Here is an 18,370-nt window from a genome sequence, read left to right on the forward strand (position 1 = left end):
TTAGCCACGCCCACTTCAGTCGTGCTTCCTTCAGGTACGATCCGAATTATGAGACCTATTCCTTTAAAATAGGTAGGCAAGACTGCACTAACCCCTTCACAGGCCGTCAGTCTTCGATAGTTTTAAGCACACTAATTATGAGGAAAATACTACTTATTAGTAAGTAGAAAATACTACTAGGTTAAAAGATACTTTCAATGAATTTTTCTCACTCTCAACACCAGAAGAAGAAGTAGTACAAGTAGTGTAAACATGCACTACAGGTTTTATGTCAAGTTCCTTTCCAAAAGCTATCCATCCATCCATCCATCCATCCAGTTTTAGATTTATTACGTTTATGGATACGAGGAGCGTGACTAACTGTCCCTGAAAGCAGCACCAGGGCATCGCTAGTCTCGTCAGCAGCACAGTTGCTCTGTCCGCTGAAAGCATCCCCATTTTTATACCTACAGAAGACATGCTCGGGTTTCATAGAGGCCTGTTGCTTTTTAAACTCTGAGCTTTAATATTTGCTTAATTTCAACTTTAGTGCACTAGCATAGGGCTGGCTAGCTTAATTAGCGCGTGTGAAAATGAGCTCCAGCACTCACGTCATCCAGGTGACAAACGTCTCCCCGAGCACAACGTCCGAGCAAATGAGGACTCTGTTTGGGTTTCTCGGAACCATAGAGGAGCTCAAGCTGTTTCCACCTGAGTGAGTATTCAGAAATAAAGCCCTGCTTAGTCTGCGTTAGCTTGTCTCTGGCAGCTGAGGCCTTTGGAATCACCAGAGGCCTGGCTGTATGCTAATGCTAATATTTTACCGCCTCCCCGTCAGTTCGTCCATGGAAATCCTCAATGGTTTTGTTGTTGTTGTTTTTCTCTCCCAATAACACATATTTGAATTTCAAATTCACTTAAGACCGTAATTATGAGACCAACTAAACAAATAATAACTATTTTTGCTTTTACTGTTGTAGTAATAAATTATTATAGAATGTAGTGTTTTTTTACCCAACTATTTGTAATAATTAAATAAAACCTTCCGAGAGGTTTTCAGCTTTTTTTTTGTTATTGATTTGTAAAAGTAAAGCAACTGGTGCTTTTCCTATTATCAAAAGTTTCAGAATAAAATTAGTAGAGTTGTAATAAGTAAGAGGGAAATAATAAACAACTTAAAATATGTGCTGCATCTTGTTGTTTTTCTTATTGGGTCCACTGTAAATGTATCTGGTGCCCGAGAAGATCATGTGTTGTATTTTGTCTTTGGTTATGAAGTAATAAGATTGTAATCTGCTCTTTTTCTTTTCTTTATATTAGATTAACCCAGACCCAGTATAGACTTCACTCAGCTGGATGATTACTTAGTCTGGCTGGGCTCATAATGGGTTTCTTGTGTGGACCACACTGAAGTTGATTAAAAATAACTTTTACGTTTTGAAAATGTTGCGAAAACATTATTAAGTGTACAAACATATAGCAACAATGTTGCTTCAAATGGCAGTAAACACATAAAGTGGTTGGAAGGAAAACAATCTATACTTTTGCTTTAAAAAAATAATGAAGAAAAAATAAAATTGTGTTGACTAAAAATCTAGAATGTATGTATTATAATAGTTAATCTTCTTAGCTATGACAGCTATCTGCAGCAGCTCTACATACAAAAGTATATAGATCCCCTTAGGAGAGGTGAATAAATAAAATGAATTAGTAATTAAACAGATATTCTTTCCTAAAAGTCACAGTTAGATAAATGTAATGGAAATAGTAAAACTAGATTACTTTGGAACTGTTGGGACGCTGTTGCAGAAATCCATTATGAACCAGTTTTCCCGGCAGCAAGGAGGGCTTGTTGATTCTTTGATTTTCGTATTCTTTGCACAACACGTCTGTATTTTCTTCCAGTGACTCTCCCTTGCCTGTGACTTCCCGTGTCTGTTTTGTAAAATTCCATGAGCCTGAGTCTGTCGGAGTGTCCCAGCATCTGACGAACACCGTCTTCGTGGACAGGGCCTTGATCGTGGTTCCTTTTGCTGAAGGTGGGTGTCCAGTCTGTCCCTTTGCCATTCACATTTCTATTTCTGTCTGTATATCACAGGTTTAAGGTATACTGGGTAGAATTAGCTGAACCTGAACCATTATTAGCTTTTTTTAAAATATATTTTTTAAGGGAAATGTACATTTGTGTCTCTGTCTTACAATCAGCTGTAAACTTCTCTCTCTGTTATTTGTGTTGTGGTTTTCATAGTGGACAAGTCATTTGCAGAGAGCGCCATCCATGCAGACTGAAAGTGGTCCTCTGCTGCCGTCAGGCGGTTAGAAAAAAAATAATGGCACCAGATTCACAAGCCCCTCCGGTTTCTTGCCTTGCAGTAAAATATTAACTTGATTTTTTTTTCTCTTTCTGTTCAAGGCATCCTTTCTTAAAAGATAGAGTTATTTCTCAAGGTAGAATAAATAGAGACCAGGTAGAATAAAATATCCGTCACCGTCAAGAAAATGCGGCATCCTTGAGTCACAATCCATGATGATCATAGGCACTGTGAAACGCGCCACAGTGATAAATCTAGAGATCAAATATGATGCAGCTCAAACAAAATTATTTAACTGACAGGTAGATTTATCTATGTTTTATTTTATGCAGATATTTTTGAAGTGTTCACATAGAGAAAAGATTTATTAATTGTTGTTGGATGAACTTTCACAATTTATTTTACGTTAGCCTAAATTTCTCTGCAAAACAAGATTTATAGAAAATGATAAACACTGGATCTAAATCTGTTGTTGGTCAAGGTGTTAAATCAGTCACATTTAGAAAAAAGATATATGGGACATCACACAGCAAGATCAAATGATAAGTTAAACAGTCAGGTGTGCATGCTGGGAAATCTATAGTTATGCTAAAGTCGCCACATGGCGCCACATGTTAAAATGCCTTTTGGAAACTGTCCCTCTCCATACATATAGCTCTGATGGAGTTGAGTCACTCTAACGTTTAACAGTGGTGTTTCTTTTGTTGTTGTGTTTTACAGTTGTTTTTCCTGGTTCAGCCAGCCCTATATTCCAGGCCCTGCTGAAAATGCCACCAACAGTTTTGTCCTCCGCAGCCTTACCCCGTTTCTCAAGTGTCTGTCTGTGTGAATGAGTGTGTGTGAAATCAGATGTCTCTCCCTGCCTCCCTCCCTTTCTTTCTCTCTCTCTCTCTCTTTTTTTTTTTAAAAAGGAAATATTTTATTATTAAAATTAGCCTGTTTCCAGATTACACAGCCATGGATGATCATCTGATAATATTTTCTTTTTGATTTTACTGTTTGGTTCTCTTCAGCTTTGGACATAATCTTTCATGTCATTTTCTCATTATTGCTGGCATTAAACCTTAACTGTTTAGCACATATTATGCTTGTGTAGCATTTGCACAATGTACTTTTGGTTTAAATGTAGCATTACAGAAATGTGGTGGCCACGTTTATTTTTTCATGCTAATGTAAGGAAGAGGCGGGTAAAGGTACAACTGAGTATTTTTAATAAAAGTTATGGTAAGTGATGTTGAAATGTATCTTTGTCTCTACATCTAAATCATGAACTTTGTTTTTTTTTGTTTTGTATCTCAATGTTTTTGTGTGCTTTATAGCGAAGCAGCCGGCGCAGGTCGCTTGTTCATAATGAAATTTGAGAGCACATCCCACGGGACAACTGGCTGTGCTTGCTAACGTTTGGTTCATGACTTAAAAAACAAGTACAGGTGATAAAATCTTGGCAGTGTTGATCACAGTGTGTATTGTGATTATTTCTTAATCTCATAGCTACTAATCCCACAATTACACTTTCACAAAAAACAAAAATCAGGTATCAAGATTTACAGACAAGACAAAAAGCGGATTTTTATTCTCCATGTTTTTAACTACAATGTAGTTAAACAGAGGTGGCTTGTCTGAAAGTCTTGTCTTAGTGTTGCTGACGTTTTTTTTCCCCCCCGAACATGAACTGAGATCTTTTCATTTTTTCTTCAGGAGTCATTCCTGATGAATCTAAAGCGATGTCGCTTCTGGCTCCAGCCAACGCTGTAGCAGGAATGATGCCAGGAGGAGGTCTTCTTCCAACACCCAACCCTCTGGCCTCGGTCAGTCTTCATATTACCTTTGCATTATGATTATTATTGTTATTAAAACTGTTGTTTCTGAGTGTGTTAAGTGTGTGAATGTTCAACACTGCAGATAGGAGCAACCCCGTTCGGAGGTCTTGGGGCTCCCAGCATGGACCAAATAGCTGCTATGGGAATTGCGGGGCCCAACATGAGTCCCCAAGTAAGAATCTGCTACAGTTACACTTCCAACATGGAAAAATTGAATTCTCTTACTAAGGTATCATCTCTCTCATTTCTTTCTCAGGCTTTTTCTGCGGACTTCCTCAAGCTTATGCAGTCTATTGACCCAAAGTAAGAAACTACTATTTTCTAAATTTGCAGTGTTACTGTTGTCATATATTTGTTTTAAATGTACAGAATGGTTTTTGCAGGCTGAACCCACTGGCAGCCGGATTAAACCTTGCCCCGGGTCTGAAGCCAGATTCCTCCAACAAGGAGATTGAAGAGGCGATGAAGAGAGTCCGAGAGGCCCAGTCTCTGATTTCTGCTGCCATCGAACCTGGAAGTGAGTTCAGTTTTTAGTGCTCTAACCTTTAAACCACGTTGTGAAGCTTTAGGAATTAATTTGCTTGAAATGCATCTCCATAAATTAGATTTTTTTTTTTTTCCAAAAGGAAACTCACATAGATTCATTACACAGACACTGAGAATACTTTAGGGGTTTATTTTGCTCTTTTAGTAATTATTGTTAATACCTAATGGGGAAAAAAACTCAGTTGATTTTTAGGTTTTAGATTTGTACTGCTGAACTTATTTTGTCTTCTCAATGCCTGCAGGTAAAAAAGATGACAAGCGCAAACATTCCCGATCTCCTTCAAGGTCGCGCCGCAAACGCTCGAGGTCTCGGTCAAAACACAAGTAAAGAAAACAGTCAAGTAAAATGAACTTTTCATTAACAGTTTCAAATTACTTAAAATATATATTCATATATATTTTACACAGACGTTCAAACAGCAGATCTAGGCGAAGTTCCCATTCAAGGAGCCGGAGGCGATCCAAAAGTCCGAGGAGGAGGAGGACTCGCTCTCGGGACAGAAGCCGTCGCAGCAGATCCAGGTCCACAGCTCTTTGAAGTCTTTCTGACCACATGTCTGGGTTACTGCTGTTGTCATGACAAAACCCATGTCTGCTAGCACCGAGGCACTTTTAGATATTTTATTTGTTTAACAGGGACAGGAGAAAAGAAGAAAAGTCCAAGAAAAAATCCAAGACGCCTCCTAAAAGCTACAGCAGTGCCAGGAGGTCTCGCAGCATCAGTCGGTGAGTTGCTGTGTCTTGCTAAAAGGAAAGACAGGCGTCATCTTGCGTGGTTCATCTATAGTCTAATCCTGCTCGGCTTTTAGGAGGCGCAGGCGAAGTCGCACTGCTTCCCGGTCCCCAAGGAAACGGCCTTCCACGTCTCCGTCCGTCGGCCGGTGAGTTTTCATGTCTTTTCTGTATAACTAATCGAAACGAGCCGACTGACAGGCTGGATGTGTTACTTTAACAGCCACAAGAAGGAAAAGAAGAAGGACAAGGATCGCGAGAAGAACCGCGATAGGGACAGGAGGGAAGAGCGGAACCACACCAGAGACGAACGAGAACGCTCCACCAGCAAGAAAAAGAAGAACAAAGACAAGGAACGAGAGCGGGACCGCAAATCCGACAGCGAGAAAGGAGACGTAAAAGTACGTGTCCAGAAATGAATTCTCACATGTAGCCCTGATCTTAAAATACCCCAGACTGAAAGCTGTTCTGTAGATGTTGGAGCTACTTGGCTTCATCTGTGCTTTCATATGCAAACAAAACCTCCCATGTTTGTTGAGTGACAGGACACTGGTGTTTCAGGTTACACGGGACTACGATGAAGAGGAGCAAGGCTACGACAGCGACAAAGCAGGGGAGGAGGAAGATGACAGGAGGAGCGAATCGGATTCTGTGTCATCTCCCAAAGATCAGGAGGACATGGAGCGAGACGAGCGTCAAATGTCCAAAAGGTCCAAACTAAACGGAGACGATCGCCATCAGGAGGACATGGAGATGAGCGACTAAGAACTTTCTGTGCCACCATCTACTGAATTCTTTTCCTATTCCTAATCTGGGCCTCATTATGTCTGTGCCTGATAACTGTTAGCAGGTTTTTATCTTAACAGCAAAAACCTTGTGGACAGAGGGCCTAGATCTGGTCATTTTTGTAAAGATAAGATCGGGACTAAAATACAAATGACATGAAATATGGTTTTTAAACTATGATTTATGCCATTTGTTTAGCGATCATGTTTTTAATGCTGTATAGTTTTCCTGAAAACTGAACATTTTCAGTAGGATTGTTTTTCCCCACCTCTCTTGTCTTGACTTAAAAATATTTTCCTTGTTGTCATTTATCAACCAGCACCATGTTTCTTTAAATTGTGGCAAAGTTAAGATGAACTTTAATGCACTGTCATGAAGCTGTTAACCAGAAATATAGTTGTGTGTAAACTGGCTCCAATACAATAACAATTTCAAAACAAAGTGGCTTCAACTCTACTTAAGGCAGAGCAGTAATAATTGATTTAATTAATAATACATAAACATTTATGCAGTTAAAATGAATCTATCATGTTATTTCTGGAAGTGTACTTTTAAATTACTGTAGCTGACTAACACAATTTAGCTTTTGCTGCAGCATAATGTCCACCGTTTTTACTTTTTAGTATGTTCCATGTTGGGATTTTTGCTGTACAGTTGATATAGATTCTCACAGAAAACATTTGGGATTAAAGCAGCTGAAGTCAGGATGAAATGTCTGTTAAATGTACATGTTGAATCAGGTCAAGAGGCACAAACACACTAGCAAAACTTTACTGTACAAAGGAATGTCATGGAACAATGAAAACTGGGTTTTAAATAAAAGCACTGTCTAAATAATCGTGTTGCTGAATAACTGTTCCACGCAGACGTCTGTTATTACAAGAGGAGCCAGGTGTGCTCAGCTTTAATCCAACCTGCCATCAGAAAACTACTGACCTGTACTTAATATTGCTTGATCTTTTTTGTGTTTTGCACCAAGTCAAGTTTGGAATCATAAAGATGTTTATAGGTTAATGGTTCTACCTTAACACCTGGACATAAAGTATAGAAATAACGTGGCTCCGAGAATGCAGCATTCAGGCTCGATGCTCCTTTAATCTGGAACAAACTCCTAGAAAACTGCTACTGAAACACTTGAGTTGCTTTAAGTCAAGGCTGAAATTGAATTCATTTAGAATTGCCTTTGACTAATAACTGCAACATTGATTCATTTTTGTCTGAATTATAACTTTTTATTCTCTATGTTGCCACTCTGTTTCTTTTGTTTGTTCACTTTGCTGAAATGTGCTATAAGGCCAGGTTAATTAACATTTTTTTCCTTAAATAAAACCATCTGAATACTGTTTTTTGTATTTACACAAGATATTTTTGATATCAAAAATGCATTTGATGATCTGAAGGATTAATATGTGCAAAAAAACAAGGATTCAGATACACTTCATATAAAATCTAAAACTTTAAAATATATTCTTTATAGAAAATATGTACATCTATAGTATGTATTTTCCAAAGAAACAAGAAAAACTTTCCTGTAGCAACAATACCAGATCATTAAAAATGAAATAATTAAAAATATTTTTACTGACTTATGTAGTTTCCTGAAGTTTGTAATAAGAACAGCAGTATGTATGTTTTGCCCTTAAAGTGGAAAGGCATGATGTCCAGACAGATATGAGGAATTTTTATTTTTTAGTATATTTTATATGAAAATAGTGTTGCTGACTTATACAACAGTTTTTCGCTGTACAACTGACATGAAGTTTAATGGAGAAATGCCTATAGAAAACATTTAAAATTGGAACAAGTGGAGCCAGGAAATTAACAAATAAAACACGGAAATGGAAGAAGAGACACACCTCCACTAGCTGAACCTAAAGTAGTTTGGAACGTCATGAAACAAAGAAAACTGGAACTAAATAAAAGCAATATTTGCTGAAAGACTGATCCACCTGTACAACAGGAATATCCTGCAGTCGCCAGTTTTTATGAACAAGAACAGGTCAGTTTCTTTGTTTCATCTTTTCAGACGGAATCTTTGCAGGTGTTTTGTGCTTGTTTTTTTTAAATACAACCTCAAATAAATTCTTCCAAACATATCAGAGAGGTGCATTACTGAAGAAAAAGATGATCAAACAATTCAGAGATTACTGCTCATTTAAACAAATGTACGTAGAAAAATGTACCACAACTTACAAACCAATAAGAGTTTGAGATAACCCTGGATGCTACATCAAAAATGAAATTACCCTCTTGTCAGTTCAAAGAATTAAAAAAGACAAACCAACACCCAAAACCCAACAAATATACTGCACAGAGGAAAAGCCCTGGCTCTATGTGTTAACTCTTTATGTATGCTGTAATAGTTAAAAACTTAAAATCTGTGTTGTCCATATAGAACCTGTTTGAACAGATTTGCTACTCAGATTAAAACATGAAATAAAAAACAAAAGGTTTAATTAGCACAACTTAAGACTCACTGCTGCTTATTGAGACTGATGTACCGTGAAGATCTGCAGCTGCAACTTTGATCTTTCAGAAGCTCAATTGAAAGTTTGACATCACAAAACAAGAGTCTTTAAACTGAAGAGCTGTCCTAGAGAGTCTAAATAGTGACCAAGTAGAGTGATACGACTCCATGCTTGTGAAAATGTTTGCTCAACACAAACAATTACACATTTTTGCTATGTGCAAAGGAGGAATTCTTTTTTTAAAAAGCTGATTTTGATCTAAAAAAAAAAAAAAAAACTTATTTTCCCAAATGTACATTTGTCATTGCATGTCTTTTGATCCAGTAAATGTGTTATCAGTGATTGGTGGAAGTAATTCATTAAGCATTACAATAATTTTAAGGTGGAAACCAGACATTTACATACACTGTATGAAAAGACGAAATAATGTATCTGTTTTAAATCAGTTAGGACAGCAAAAATATTTCTATTTGCTAAATGCCAGAATAATAAGAAAATAGCTTAGCACACAAATCTGGAACAAAACATTTGTGCTGTTTTGCACAAATGTCCAGAAAAGCGCAAAACAGCTGAAACACTGAGTTCCTTTAAATCAAATCAACAAAACGTAATGTTGTTACTGGTCACTCAATTAGTGGTTACATTGTTTCTATGACTTTTTTGTGTTTTTATGAAACAAAGCACTTTGAACCACCTTGTTGCTGAAATGTGCTATACAAATAAAATTGATTGAATTAATTTTGATTACTTTCATCATTTACATATTACAATCCCTTTTTAATAACTTTGGTTAGCTCAGGTGATGCTTTTGTAACCTTTTAATAGTTAACTGACGGTTCACTTGTGAATGTATTTTATGTCAACACCTCAAACTAATCCCATGTTGTGTGATATCACGGAAAAATCAAATGAAATTGGCCAAGATATAGGAAAGGGAATTACACACTTACACAAGTATGTGTTTTGGTTTGAAATATGCGTGTAAATCCTAGAACAAATGGACCATTTTCCATTCTGTCCTCCAATCACCTGTGAGCAAGACACCAACATATTTAAACCAGCTTAACTCAAGTCATACAGTTTAAATACTAAGGAAATAAATGGAGACTTTTTGGAAGGAAAAAGAAAAAAACAACACCCCCAAAACTGCAGAAATAATTTTGGTAATCTTAGTAGATTTAAAACAAAAAGAGAGTGTCAGTGACAAAAATGTGTCTTTTTTTAATGTATATAAATATCTGGTTTCAGCAGTATATGATTTTACTCTTTGTATTGGCAGTAAATAGAAAAAACTTGAAAGGTTTTTGCATTTTGAGATGGTTTTGTCCACTGTGCTCAAATAGCTAAAGAACCCAAAATGAACTCTGAGCAGACTTCCCATAAAAGCATCTCACACAGTATTATCAGTGCGTCACTACATGTCAGTTAGACACAATCCCTTTAAAAACAACACAGACTTAAATACAAAAGGTCAACTGAACTGGTAGTTCTTTATTCTACTCTTACCTCATATAAATAACCCCCCCCGCTCTGCTGCCATTTTTTCACTTCAATGCCCTTTGACGAAAAATCTCAGTTACCTACACTTCCTGCTGCGCTGTGTCAGATTTGGAGGTTAGAGTAAGAATCCGAAACGCCCCAGCTTATGTTCATATCGACTGAGGTCAACTCCTCTGCAGAGTTGATCCTGTGTGTCTTCTCATCCTGCTGCTGTACAGTCTGTGTTCAGAGTCTGAGCATGTGACAGGGGTTTCCATTCATAAAAGGTGTGTTTTGTAGGATTAAAAACCAAGGCGAGAGGTTAAAGGTCAGGGAAGCGGCTTGGGTCTTCTTTGTAGTCAGTGGGAATGGTAAAAATGGATTCATCGAACTCGTCGTAGCGAAACTCCTGAAACGTGACCGTGGCTGTAATAGTAGGAAAGACAGGGATGTCTGCAAGAAACCACAAAAACACAAGTCACTGAGTGAAATGGAAATATTTCCCCAAACCGCAGTGATCCGGTCTGCAGTGAGCGTCTGCTTACCGAGTTTGACAGGAAAGCCAGGGGGGAGCTTCATCTGAACAAACTCCCTGAGTTTATTAAAGTGCTTGAAGGGTGCAATCACCTCCAGGACATTCAGTAACCTGAAGGAGGGCAAAAGCAATAATCGTCACAGATTTAGCTTTACCAACAAGAACAAATATGCAGCGCATGTTAGACCTTTACATGCACTCCAGATCAACATGAATGTTGTCATGTTTTTAGGTTTTAAGTTATTTGATTGGTAGCTATGAACGAGGACCTGGCATACCTTAGATTGAATATTTGGCTCTTAATGACAGACAGAGCTCACTTAAAGTGGATTGCCAGTTGAAGATTTGAAAGGAAGTTGATTAGAGGAAGTTTTTATTCTTCATTGTCCCACCAGTAAAAGAGACACTTAGCATGACACTGTTTCCAACATGCTGAGAGTTGTTGTAGTGTTTTTATGACTAATAAGCTCATCTTGATTCTTCATTCTTCTTCTAATTGAGTTTTAAGCTAAATTCAGTTTCTCTCGTCACACCATGAGACCTGAAAGCTTGCCCATGTGGGCAGCTGCAGATTTCAGTAAAACCTGAAAGTGATTACTCTGAAACAGTGCTTATTCCTTGGTCATAACACTCTCATTCTGGGCTTTTGTTTAACTTGCTTCACTGCACACAGTGGCATTGATGCGCCTGCATCTGCCAGGTTTGAGCCTTGGTGTTTCCTGGGTCATTCCAGAATATTTAAGCCAATTTCATTTCATCTAACGGGGATCATATGTTAAAACTTGGAAAATACGTCACAAATGCCCATGAAAATTTTGTAAACTTCTCAGCATCACTGGAGAAGTCAAATTTTTATCACTAATCTATTTAATGACTGACTAGAGGGCCTCTAAAATTAAACACTCACGATTCAATGCCCAGAGGGAAGTCTTGACTCATGGCTATCGTAGCTTTGAAGTTTTTCTTGCTCTCTTTACAGACCAGCTCCCTTCCTAAATGAGGTGCTCTGTGGAGAGAGATGCAGCACACAAGATGACATCTTAAAATATGCCATCATGTACCAATTAAAAATTCTTTATATATTGATCATGTAGACTTATCTTTCACAAAGCAAGTTTTAGACACTTACCTTCCATTGTCTGCAGTGATGTATTCCTCCCAGGAAATAGTGTTGGGTAATGGGGGGGTTAAAGACTGCCTTCTCATTGGCTAAAAGGAACAAAGGGAAGGCTGAACTTAAAAATCATCGCCAAAATCAAGGATTTTGTTAATCCTTAATTAACAAAATAATCAAGGAAGTAAAATTTTATTTAAACTTATCTATTTTCCTAAAATGGAAAGGAAAGGAATAGTTATTTGCAAATATTTACAGTTAGGATGTATAATATTAAGAAGTCATGTTATGAAGATACTGTTGAATATTGCAATTATGATAAGTCCACATAGTTAAATCCACATTAACATGTCACAGCTCTATGCGACCTTTTAGTGTTTTATCCACTTTTTCATTGAACATATTACTGGAATGCAAGGCAAGAATTTATGATTAAGAAAAAGTCAACAAATACTCTATTTAAGCAATCCTTTGCAATATTAATATTACCACAAACCTGTTTTTATTAGGTACTCCTAATTACATTAACATTGAGTTCAGGTTTGCACTCCGGTGGGACTATAATCATCAAGAATTATTTTTAATGCAAGCCTGTGATGTGGTGAAATAATTAACTTCATATCTTTTGTTCAGACAATGGGAGAATTGATAATGTTATTTCATAATCATGCAGTCATGCAGGTAAAAGATCTGGAGTTAAATACATCACAAGATCAGTTCCTTTCTGAGGAAACAGCCCTTTGAAATCCTTATCTCAGGTTCTGAGTGTGGACTGATTATGTAACATAATTACCCAATAAGTGGGCTGTGGTTCACCTTTATACATATTGTCAGTCTGATTGCTCCATTGAGCCTGGTTTATGTACGGAGACCCTGCTAGGACTTTAAGCCTAAAACAATGCAGTCCCCAGGATGACGGGGATACCTAAAAACTTTTTCAACATAGTATGGTCGTCTCCAGAGATCCTCCAAAAAATACCAACAGTCAGATTTTAGTTTGTAGTTATTTAAATATTTGACTTATATGATTAAGAAGGGTTCTCTTAAATTAGTTCCCCCAATTAAAGAGAATCCTCCTAAATTGTGGAAACTTCTTGTTCACAATTAAACAACTCACAAATATTTTCGTCAGGGAGCCTCTGTCCTCTCCGATAGTGTGTACAGAGAGACACACCCCAAATGAGCTGCAGATGTAAATGAAGTGAATGATTCTTCATCAAAGTGTTGATTCAGGACAAGCTGAACATAAATGCACATCACACTGTTCCGATTTTTATTCTAGCCCTTTAAACCAGTTAGGTTTGCTCATTTGATCAAGGTGCTCTTATTACATCACAAGGTGATTCTGCTTTGTGGTGGTTCTGAACCTATGGAAGAGTCTTTCCATTAAGATGTTAACTTTTTTTTTTTTTTTACTGAATTGTATTTAATATTTTTGTTTGCCTATGTGAATGCCTGAGTATTCTGTAATATTCTTACTAATGCTGGATTTTATTTTGGTTTTATCTTTAATTTTATCCAAAGCTCTTTGTAACAGATGTTTTGAAAAGTGCTCGATTATTAATGTTTTTCCTTTAAACTTTGAAAATCACGCATCATTTTCCTCTCCTATCACAATTATGAACTACTATGTAATGGTCTACAACATAAAAGCAACACAGAATTTATAGATATTTGTGATTATTTGGTGAACAGGATGGGGACCAGAGTGATTACAGGCACTGTAGGTGCACCATTCAACTGTAGTGAAGGGATCTTGAAATGTGAGACGGTGTAAAACGTATTGCTGCTGAGGGTAGGTAGATCAGATTTCTTCCTCTGATTAATTTTACCCCCCAAAGGAAACACTTCCTACCACCAAAGCAGCGTGAAAAGCAAGTCATAAAAAGCATGCAGGAATTTTCTTTTCAAGCTAAATCATCTTTCCCGAAGAGAGGAATCTCTGTTCAGCCTTTTCTAATAAGTGTTCTTCTTCAGTTTCAGTTTATTTTAGGATTGGGCAGCTTGTACTGACTGTCCCTGAACTGGATCTGGGACAAGTGCCATCCTGTTAATCCTAAAATTGACATTCTCCCAGAATTAACTCCTGCTTGCCAATGTTCATGTAATATTTGACTATTACTCCATTTGACCTATCTCTTTCAAGCAGTGGTAAAGCCACAAGGGGAGAATACTATGGGACAATGACAGGTCATCTTAATGTCCCAAGAGAAAGTTGAACAACTTGTGAAAAAGAACCAAGAAAAGCAACCTTAGATTTACAGATGTGTTTTTCCTGCATGTCGTTGTGTTCCAGTCCAGGCATGTTGTTGTGATGAAAACAGAGAACACAAAAGCTGTTCAGAACAGAATCTACTGGTGTGTCAGTCCCCTTGGCCTCTGACTTTTTCTCTTTGTTTTTGTTTTTTTAACAGATCCCTCATGTCATCAATGCTGTCATGCTTAGTTTAAAGGTCTTGCACAATTGCTTGAGCCCACAGATGTTCTCTCACGCAACTGTTAACACATCAGTTGTAGCCCTATTTGCTGAAATTGAAGGCGAACTATTCCTAAAGTGGAGCTAAGGTCCACTGTCACCATGGCTTTTCGCGTTCATAGCTCTGTAAATGGACTAAATAACAACAGAGGGCAATGTGAAAAAACAAAGCCTACCACAGAACAAGAGAGAGTGCACAAGAACAAAAAAAACAAGAGAGCAGTTAAAAGGCATCCAGTGGGCGTTGAGAGGCTTTGTCTTTCCCGTGTGACCAGTTCAATGTTGAGTTCAGACAACAGCTTGCTAAGCAAACTGGAACATACGACAGTGAGGGGATGTCATGAGGGGAGGTGTAGTTTTAATTCTTTCTCCACAAGGTGGCAGAAGTGGGTCTAAAATGCAGGCCGGGTGGCTGACAGGACATCAAAGAATCATCTGTCCCAAAAGCAGGCAGGAATTTTTCAATGAGTCATGCAAAATTTCTGAAGAAAGTCCATCAAGAAATCCATGGTGTTTCCACAGGCTTTATCCCCAAATGCAAATAGCAGTGAGATATTGTGACTTATTTAGTCTGAGAGACTCAGGTCCTACCCCAAGGGTCCAGCGGGACAATGCAGTGTCAAGATTGGACTGATGGTTACGCTGCAGGTACAAGTAAACAGGATTTATATTTATGTATAATAACGTCACAGACATTCAAAGGTTGAGGTTGAGTGCATTGCCCAAGGAAACACTGAAATGTGGCGGGGGACGAAATTGCAACCCCGACCTTTCCATCCAATTGCAGACTACTTTTTCAGTGAACCACATACTTCACTTTGTTACCAGAAACATTTCATATTTATGTAGTAGAGACAAAATGTAACAAAGATTAAGGGATAATAGGGGGTTACGGTTTTTCCAATAAACAATAAAAGATCCAAACAACATGTAGTGTCACCTCAAAGTTCTGCTCAATGAGGTTTCCTCCTTTGCTCAGACTCTCCATAATAGCTTTATTCCTCAAGATGTCCTCCTCACTCAGATGCTCTCGTCTCTTTCTGGACTCCAGCACCAGGCCGTTCACAGAATAGAAATCTGCCAAGAAGTTTCCCACGCGCTCCTGGAGAGAGAAGAAACAGATCAGTCTGCCTCCTCTATCATCAATTTCCTCTCTAAACAGAAGTTATCTCATTCACCGCTTCTGTGTCCTCCTGCCCCATCTTTGTTGTTTTTGACCTCAGGCCTATCACCTGTGGTCCTCTCTTATTTATTTACTCTATTTCATGCCGGGTTTCAGACATATAGCAGGAAAATATGAGTATTCGGGTCAGAATAGCACAAAGTAATCACATTGTAAAAGCAAATAGCTTAAGGTCGTGTGAAAAAATATGACACTGTGAAAGCCTGTGTCTTTCTAACATATACTAGAAATATTAATATACTTAGAAATATTGAACAAAAAGGCTGACAATACTGAGAGAGTTAAGTAGTATTACAAAACACACACAACTTAAGAAAAGATCATAAAATGTTCATTAGAATGAAGTAAAAGTAATACAATTTCTGGTGAAAAATAAATTAGGACACCTCTTTTAAAAGCGCTAACACCACATCTAATTGTATCACATCATGTGACATGAGTAGAACCTCATTATTCACCAGAATGAAGAAGATTTATCCAGTTTAAACTTCAGACATTTAGACTGGTTGACGAGAGACAAAACACAATGCTGAGATAGAAAGGTCTGTCTCCGGTCTTCAGAAAGATGATGTAAACATCTCTTTAAATGTGGTGAAGGATTTAAGGAGGCCTCAAAAATAAATGAAATCATTCCACTGTTAGGGGAAATAATCAACAACATTAAAAACAAACTGCCAACATGCCTGGCTGTCCAGATAAATTCACCCCAAGGACAGGAGCAAAAACAAATTCCCTAACATACTGTATCTTTGTGGTGACCTACAGCAAGGTCTTACTACTGTTGATGTGAAATTACATCCATGTACAATCACAAAGAGACTGCAATAGTTTTACTTTCATGGGAAATGTCCCAGGAGAAAACCTCTGAAAACAGTGAAAATAGTACAAAAGTTTGCTAGAGAGACCAAAGACAAAGATCAGGCCTCTGGAACAACGGTCTTTTGTGAGATGAGTTTAAAATGGAACAATGGACACCGGAATAGAGGACTTGTTTGGCATGAATGCAATAAAGCATTTCAAGAAATGAACCTCAAACTAATTGTGAAGTATGGAGGTGGAAGTGTCATGGTTCAGGGATATTTTGCTGCAGGAAGACCTGGTTAGCTCACCATCAAAAACTCTATTATGTATGAGATGTTGCTTAAGGAAAATGTGAAGCCATTTGTGAGAAAACTAAAAATGAAACATAACAGTGTCCCAAAACATATCAGTAAATCCACCAAGAATTGGTTAAGAAGAAAATGGGGATTTCTGGCCTGAAATGGCTAATTGAGCATCCTAATCCAATTAAGATGTTGTGTGGCTCTCAGACAAATAAAAACAAGACTGCACATCAATATGTGAACATTACTTATAAAAAGCTTATTATTTATTTGTGTGTCGTAATCTTTTTTGACTTGACTGCATATATTAACATTGATGGATGACAGAAAGAAACTACACATATAAAAAAAATGTAGATCACATGGGTGATTTATACATTTAAACCGTGAATACAAAACACCACAGGAAATAAGAAAGTTTGTTTTTAAAATAAGAGTCAATAATTTACATAATACTGTGAAAAGAGAACAGCTCAGGACCCCTTTTCTTAAACAATAATCAAATTTCTATTTTGCCATATCTGGGAACAGACCACAACTCCAGAGATTGGCCAGGTAGATCTTTATGAACTTGAGAACATCCTATTAAAAGGTGAGTCTGTGTGAAATTTAAAAACCTCATAATAACCATCACCAACCGTCTTGTCCTCTCTGAAAAGCCATCCAGTCTGTGCCCTGGAGAAAGTGATGGACTTGGTGGAAAGTGTGGCAGAATAAACGTCACTGCTCATCAAAATGTCCACCTCCTCTTCGGTCTCCATCTCCGACTCCTATGAAGACAGAACAGAGGGACATAAATACCTACAGTTGACACCAGGGGATTACATACAGCGAATATTGAGACAAATACAGCTGAAATCATAGGCAACTTGTCTTGTTTGAGGTCAGATAGAATTACCAAAATGATTTATATTTGCTAAGTGCCACAATAATGAGAGAAAGAATATGTCTGAGATTTATTAATGAATTCTTCAAATCAGAAATGTATGTGCAGAATTATTACCATTTCTTTAAACAACGAGGAAAAAGCTCAGATGATGATGTCATGAATTTGGAAACTTCTGATAGGTTAATTCAGATATTTGAGTTAATTGGAGACACGCCTATGGAGGTATATTAAGACCACCCCTCAAACACATTGCTTTCTGGTTTGACACAATGAGAAGGTGCCGCATTCATCCGTTCAAACAATAATACTCAAGCATAACAATAATGGGAATGTCCAATCATCTTACCGGTCACTGAGTTCTGCCAGTTCTGTTAGGAAGAATGGACCAGAACTCCAGTGAACTATTCTGAGAAGCTTGAGGAAGGAACTCCAAAAGATTTGACAGAAGTCAAATCAATGCTACCAAAAATAAATCTGACCTATTCATTCTCTATTTATTGTGCCAATAAACAGGTCATTTAGATTCCTGGTGATCCTAAATGACCTAAAATAAGAAAAAACTATTTCTGACTAGAACAGCAGAGAAGAGTTAATTGCTTTCAGTATTTTTTTAATTCAATTCAAAAATTTTAATTCATACTACATTACACGTATGTTTTTCAGGTGTTTCTTTCTGTTCATTTTGATGATAATGGCTAAGAGTTTATGAAAACACAAACTGAATATTATATAAGTCAAATAAAATATATATTTTTTCTTTTTTTACTGAAAAGTATCTCCACATATTTGCACTCAGTGCTTGGTTGGAGATCCTTTTTCATGAATAATTGCAGAGTGGCACTGAGGTGATCAACCTGTAGCACTCCTGAAGTGTTCAGCAAACCCACATCACTTTAATAACAGCCTTCAGCTCGTCTGCATTGTAAGCTCCTGCATCTGATTTCATCT

General features: G+C 37.5%; 2 protein-coding genes across 4 annotated transcripts in view; one reads left to right on the plus strand and one right to left on the minus strand.

The window, feature by feature from the left end:
• Window positions 1–364: 364 nt before the first annotated feature.
• Window positions 365–7,012, plus strand: LOC116725220 (serine/arginine-rich splicing factor 11). 2 transcript variants are annotated; one of them, XM_032571129.1, is made up of 12 exons: window positions 365–694; window positions 1,885–2,018; window positions 3,990–4,099; window positions 4,194–4,283; window positions 4,368–4,414; window positions 4,495–4,628; window positions 4,900–4,981; window positions 5,066–5,179; window positions 5,294–5,383; window positions 5,467–5,538; window positions 5,613–5,790; window positions 5,951–7,012. In XM_032571129.1, exons 1-12 carry the CDS (start codon window positions 573–575, stop codon window positions 6,152–6,154), a joined length of 1,377 nt encoding a protein of 458 aa, XP_032427020.1. In that variant the 5' UTR covers window positions 365–572; the 3' UTR covers window positions 6,155–7,012. The 2 variants fall into 2 exon arrangements, with proteins under 2 accessions (XP_032427020.1, XP_032427021.1); XM_032571130.1 differs by lacking the exons at window positions 365–694; window positions 1,885–2,018 and adding an exon at window positions 2,081–3,721.
• An 823-nt stretch (window positions 7,013–7,835) lies between these two features.
• Window positions 7,836–18,370, minus strand: part of LOC116725219 (ankyrin repeat domain-containing protein 13C) — a 31,546-nt gene continuing 21,011 nt past the window's right edge. For both annotated transcript variants that reach the window (XM_032571128.1, XM_032571127.1), the window contains 6 exons: window positions 17,172–17,303; window positions 15,188–15,349; window positions 11,787–11,866; window positions 11,565–11,663; window positions 10,668–10,768; window positions 7,836–10,575 (listed from right to left, as the gene is read on the minus strand). In XM_032571128.1, the coding sequence (XP_032427019.1) occupies window positions 10,445–10,575; window positions 10,668–10,768; window positions 11,565–11,663; window positions 11,787–11,866; window positions 15,188–15,349; window positions 17,172–17,303 (705 nt within the window). In that variant the 3' untranslated portion in view covers window positions 7,836–10,444. The remainder of the gene's footprint in view (window positions 10,576–10,667; window positions 10,769–11,564; window positions 11,664–11,786; window positions 11,867–15,187; window positions 15,350–17,171; window positions 17,304–18,370) is intronic.

This window comes from Xiphophorus hellerii, chromosome 9 (assembly GCF_003331165.1).
Source record: "Xiphophorus hellerii strain 12219 chromosome 9, Xiphophorus_hellerii-4.1, whole genome shotgun sequence".
Classification (NCBI taxonomy): domain Eukaryota; kingdom Metazoa; phylum Chordata; class Actinopteri; order Cyprinodontiformes; family Poeciliidae; genus Xiphophorus; species Xiphophorus hellerii.

What these genes read in the sequence shown, in the direction of transcription:
- LOC116725220 (XM_032571129.1), top strand. Translation starts at nt 573, where the DNA reads ATGAGCTCCAGCACTCACGTCATCCAGGTGACAAACGTCTCCCCGAGC. An exon ending in GGCCCAACATGAGTCCCCAA is followed by an intron (nt 4,284 to 4,367) that starts GTAAGAATCTGC and finishes TTTCTTTCTCAG; the next exon opens with GCTTTTTCTGCGGACTTCCT. An exon ending in TGCTGCCATCGAACCTGGAA is followed by an intron (nt 4,629 to 4,899) that starts GTGAGTTCAGTT and finishes CAATGCCTGCAG; the next exon opens with GTAAAAAAGATGACAAGCGC.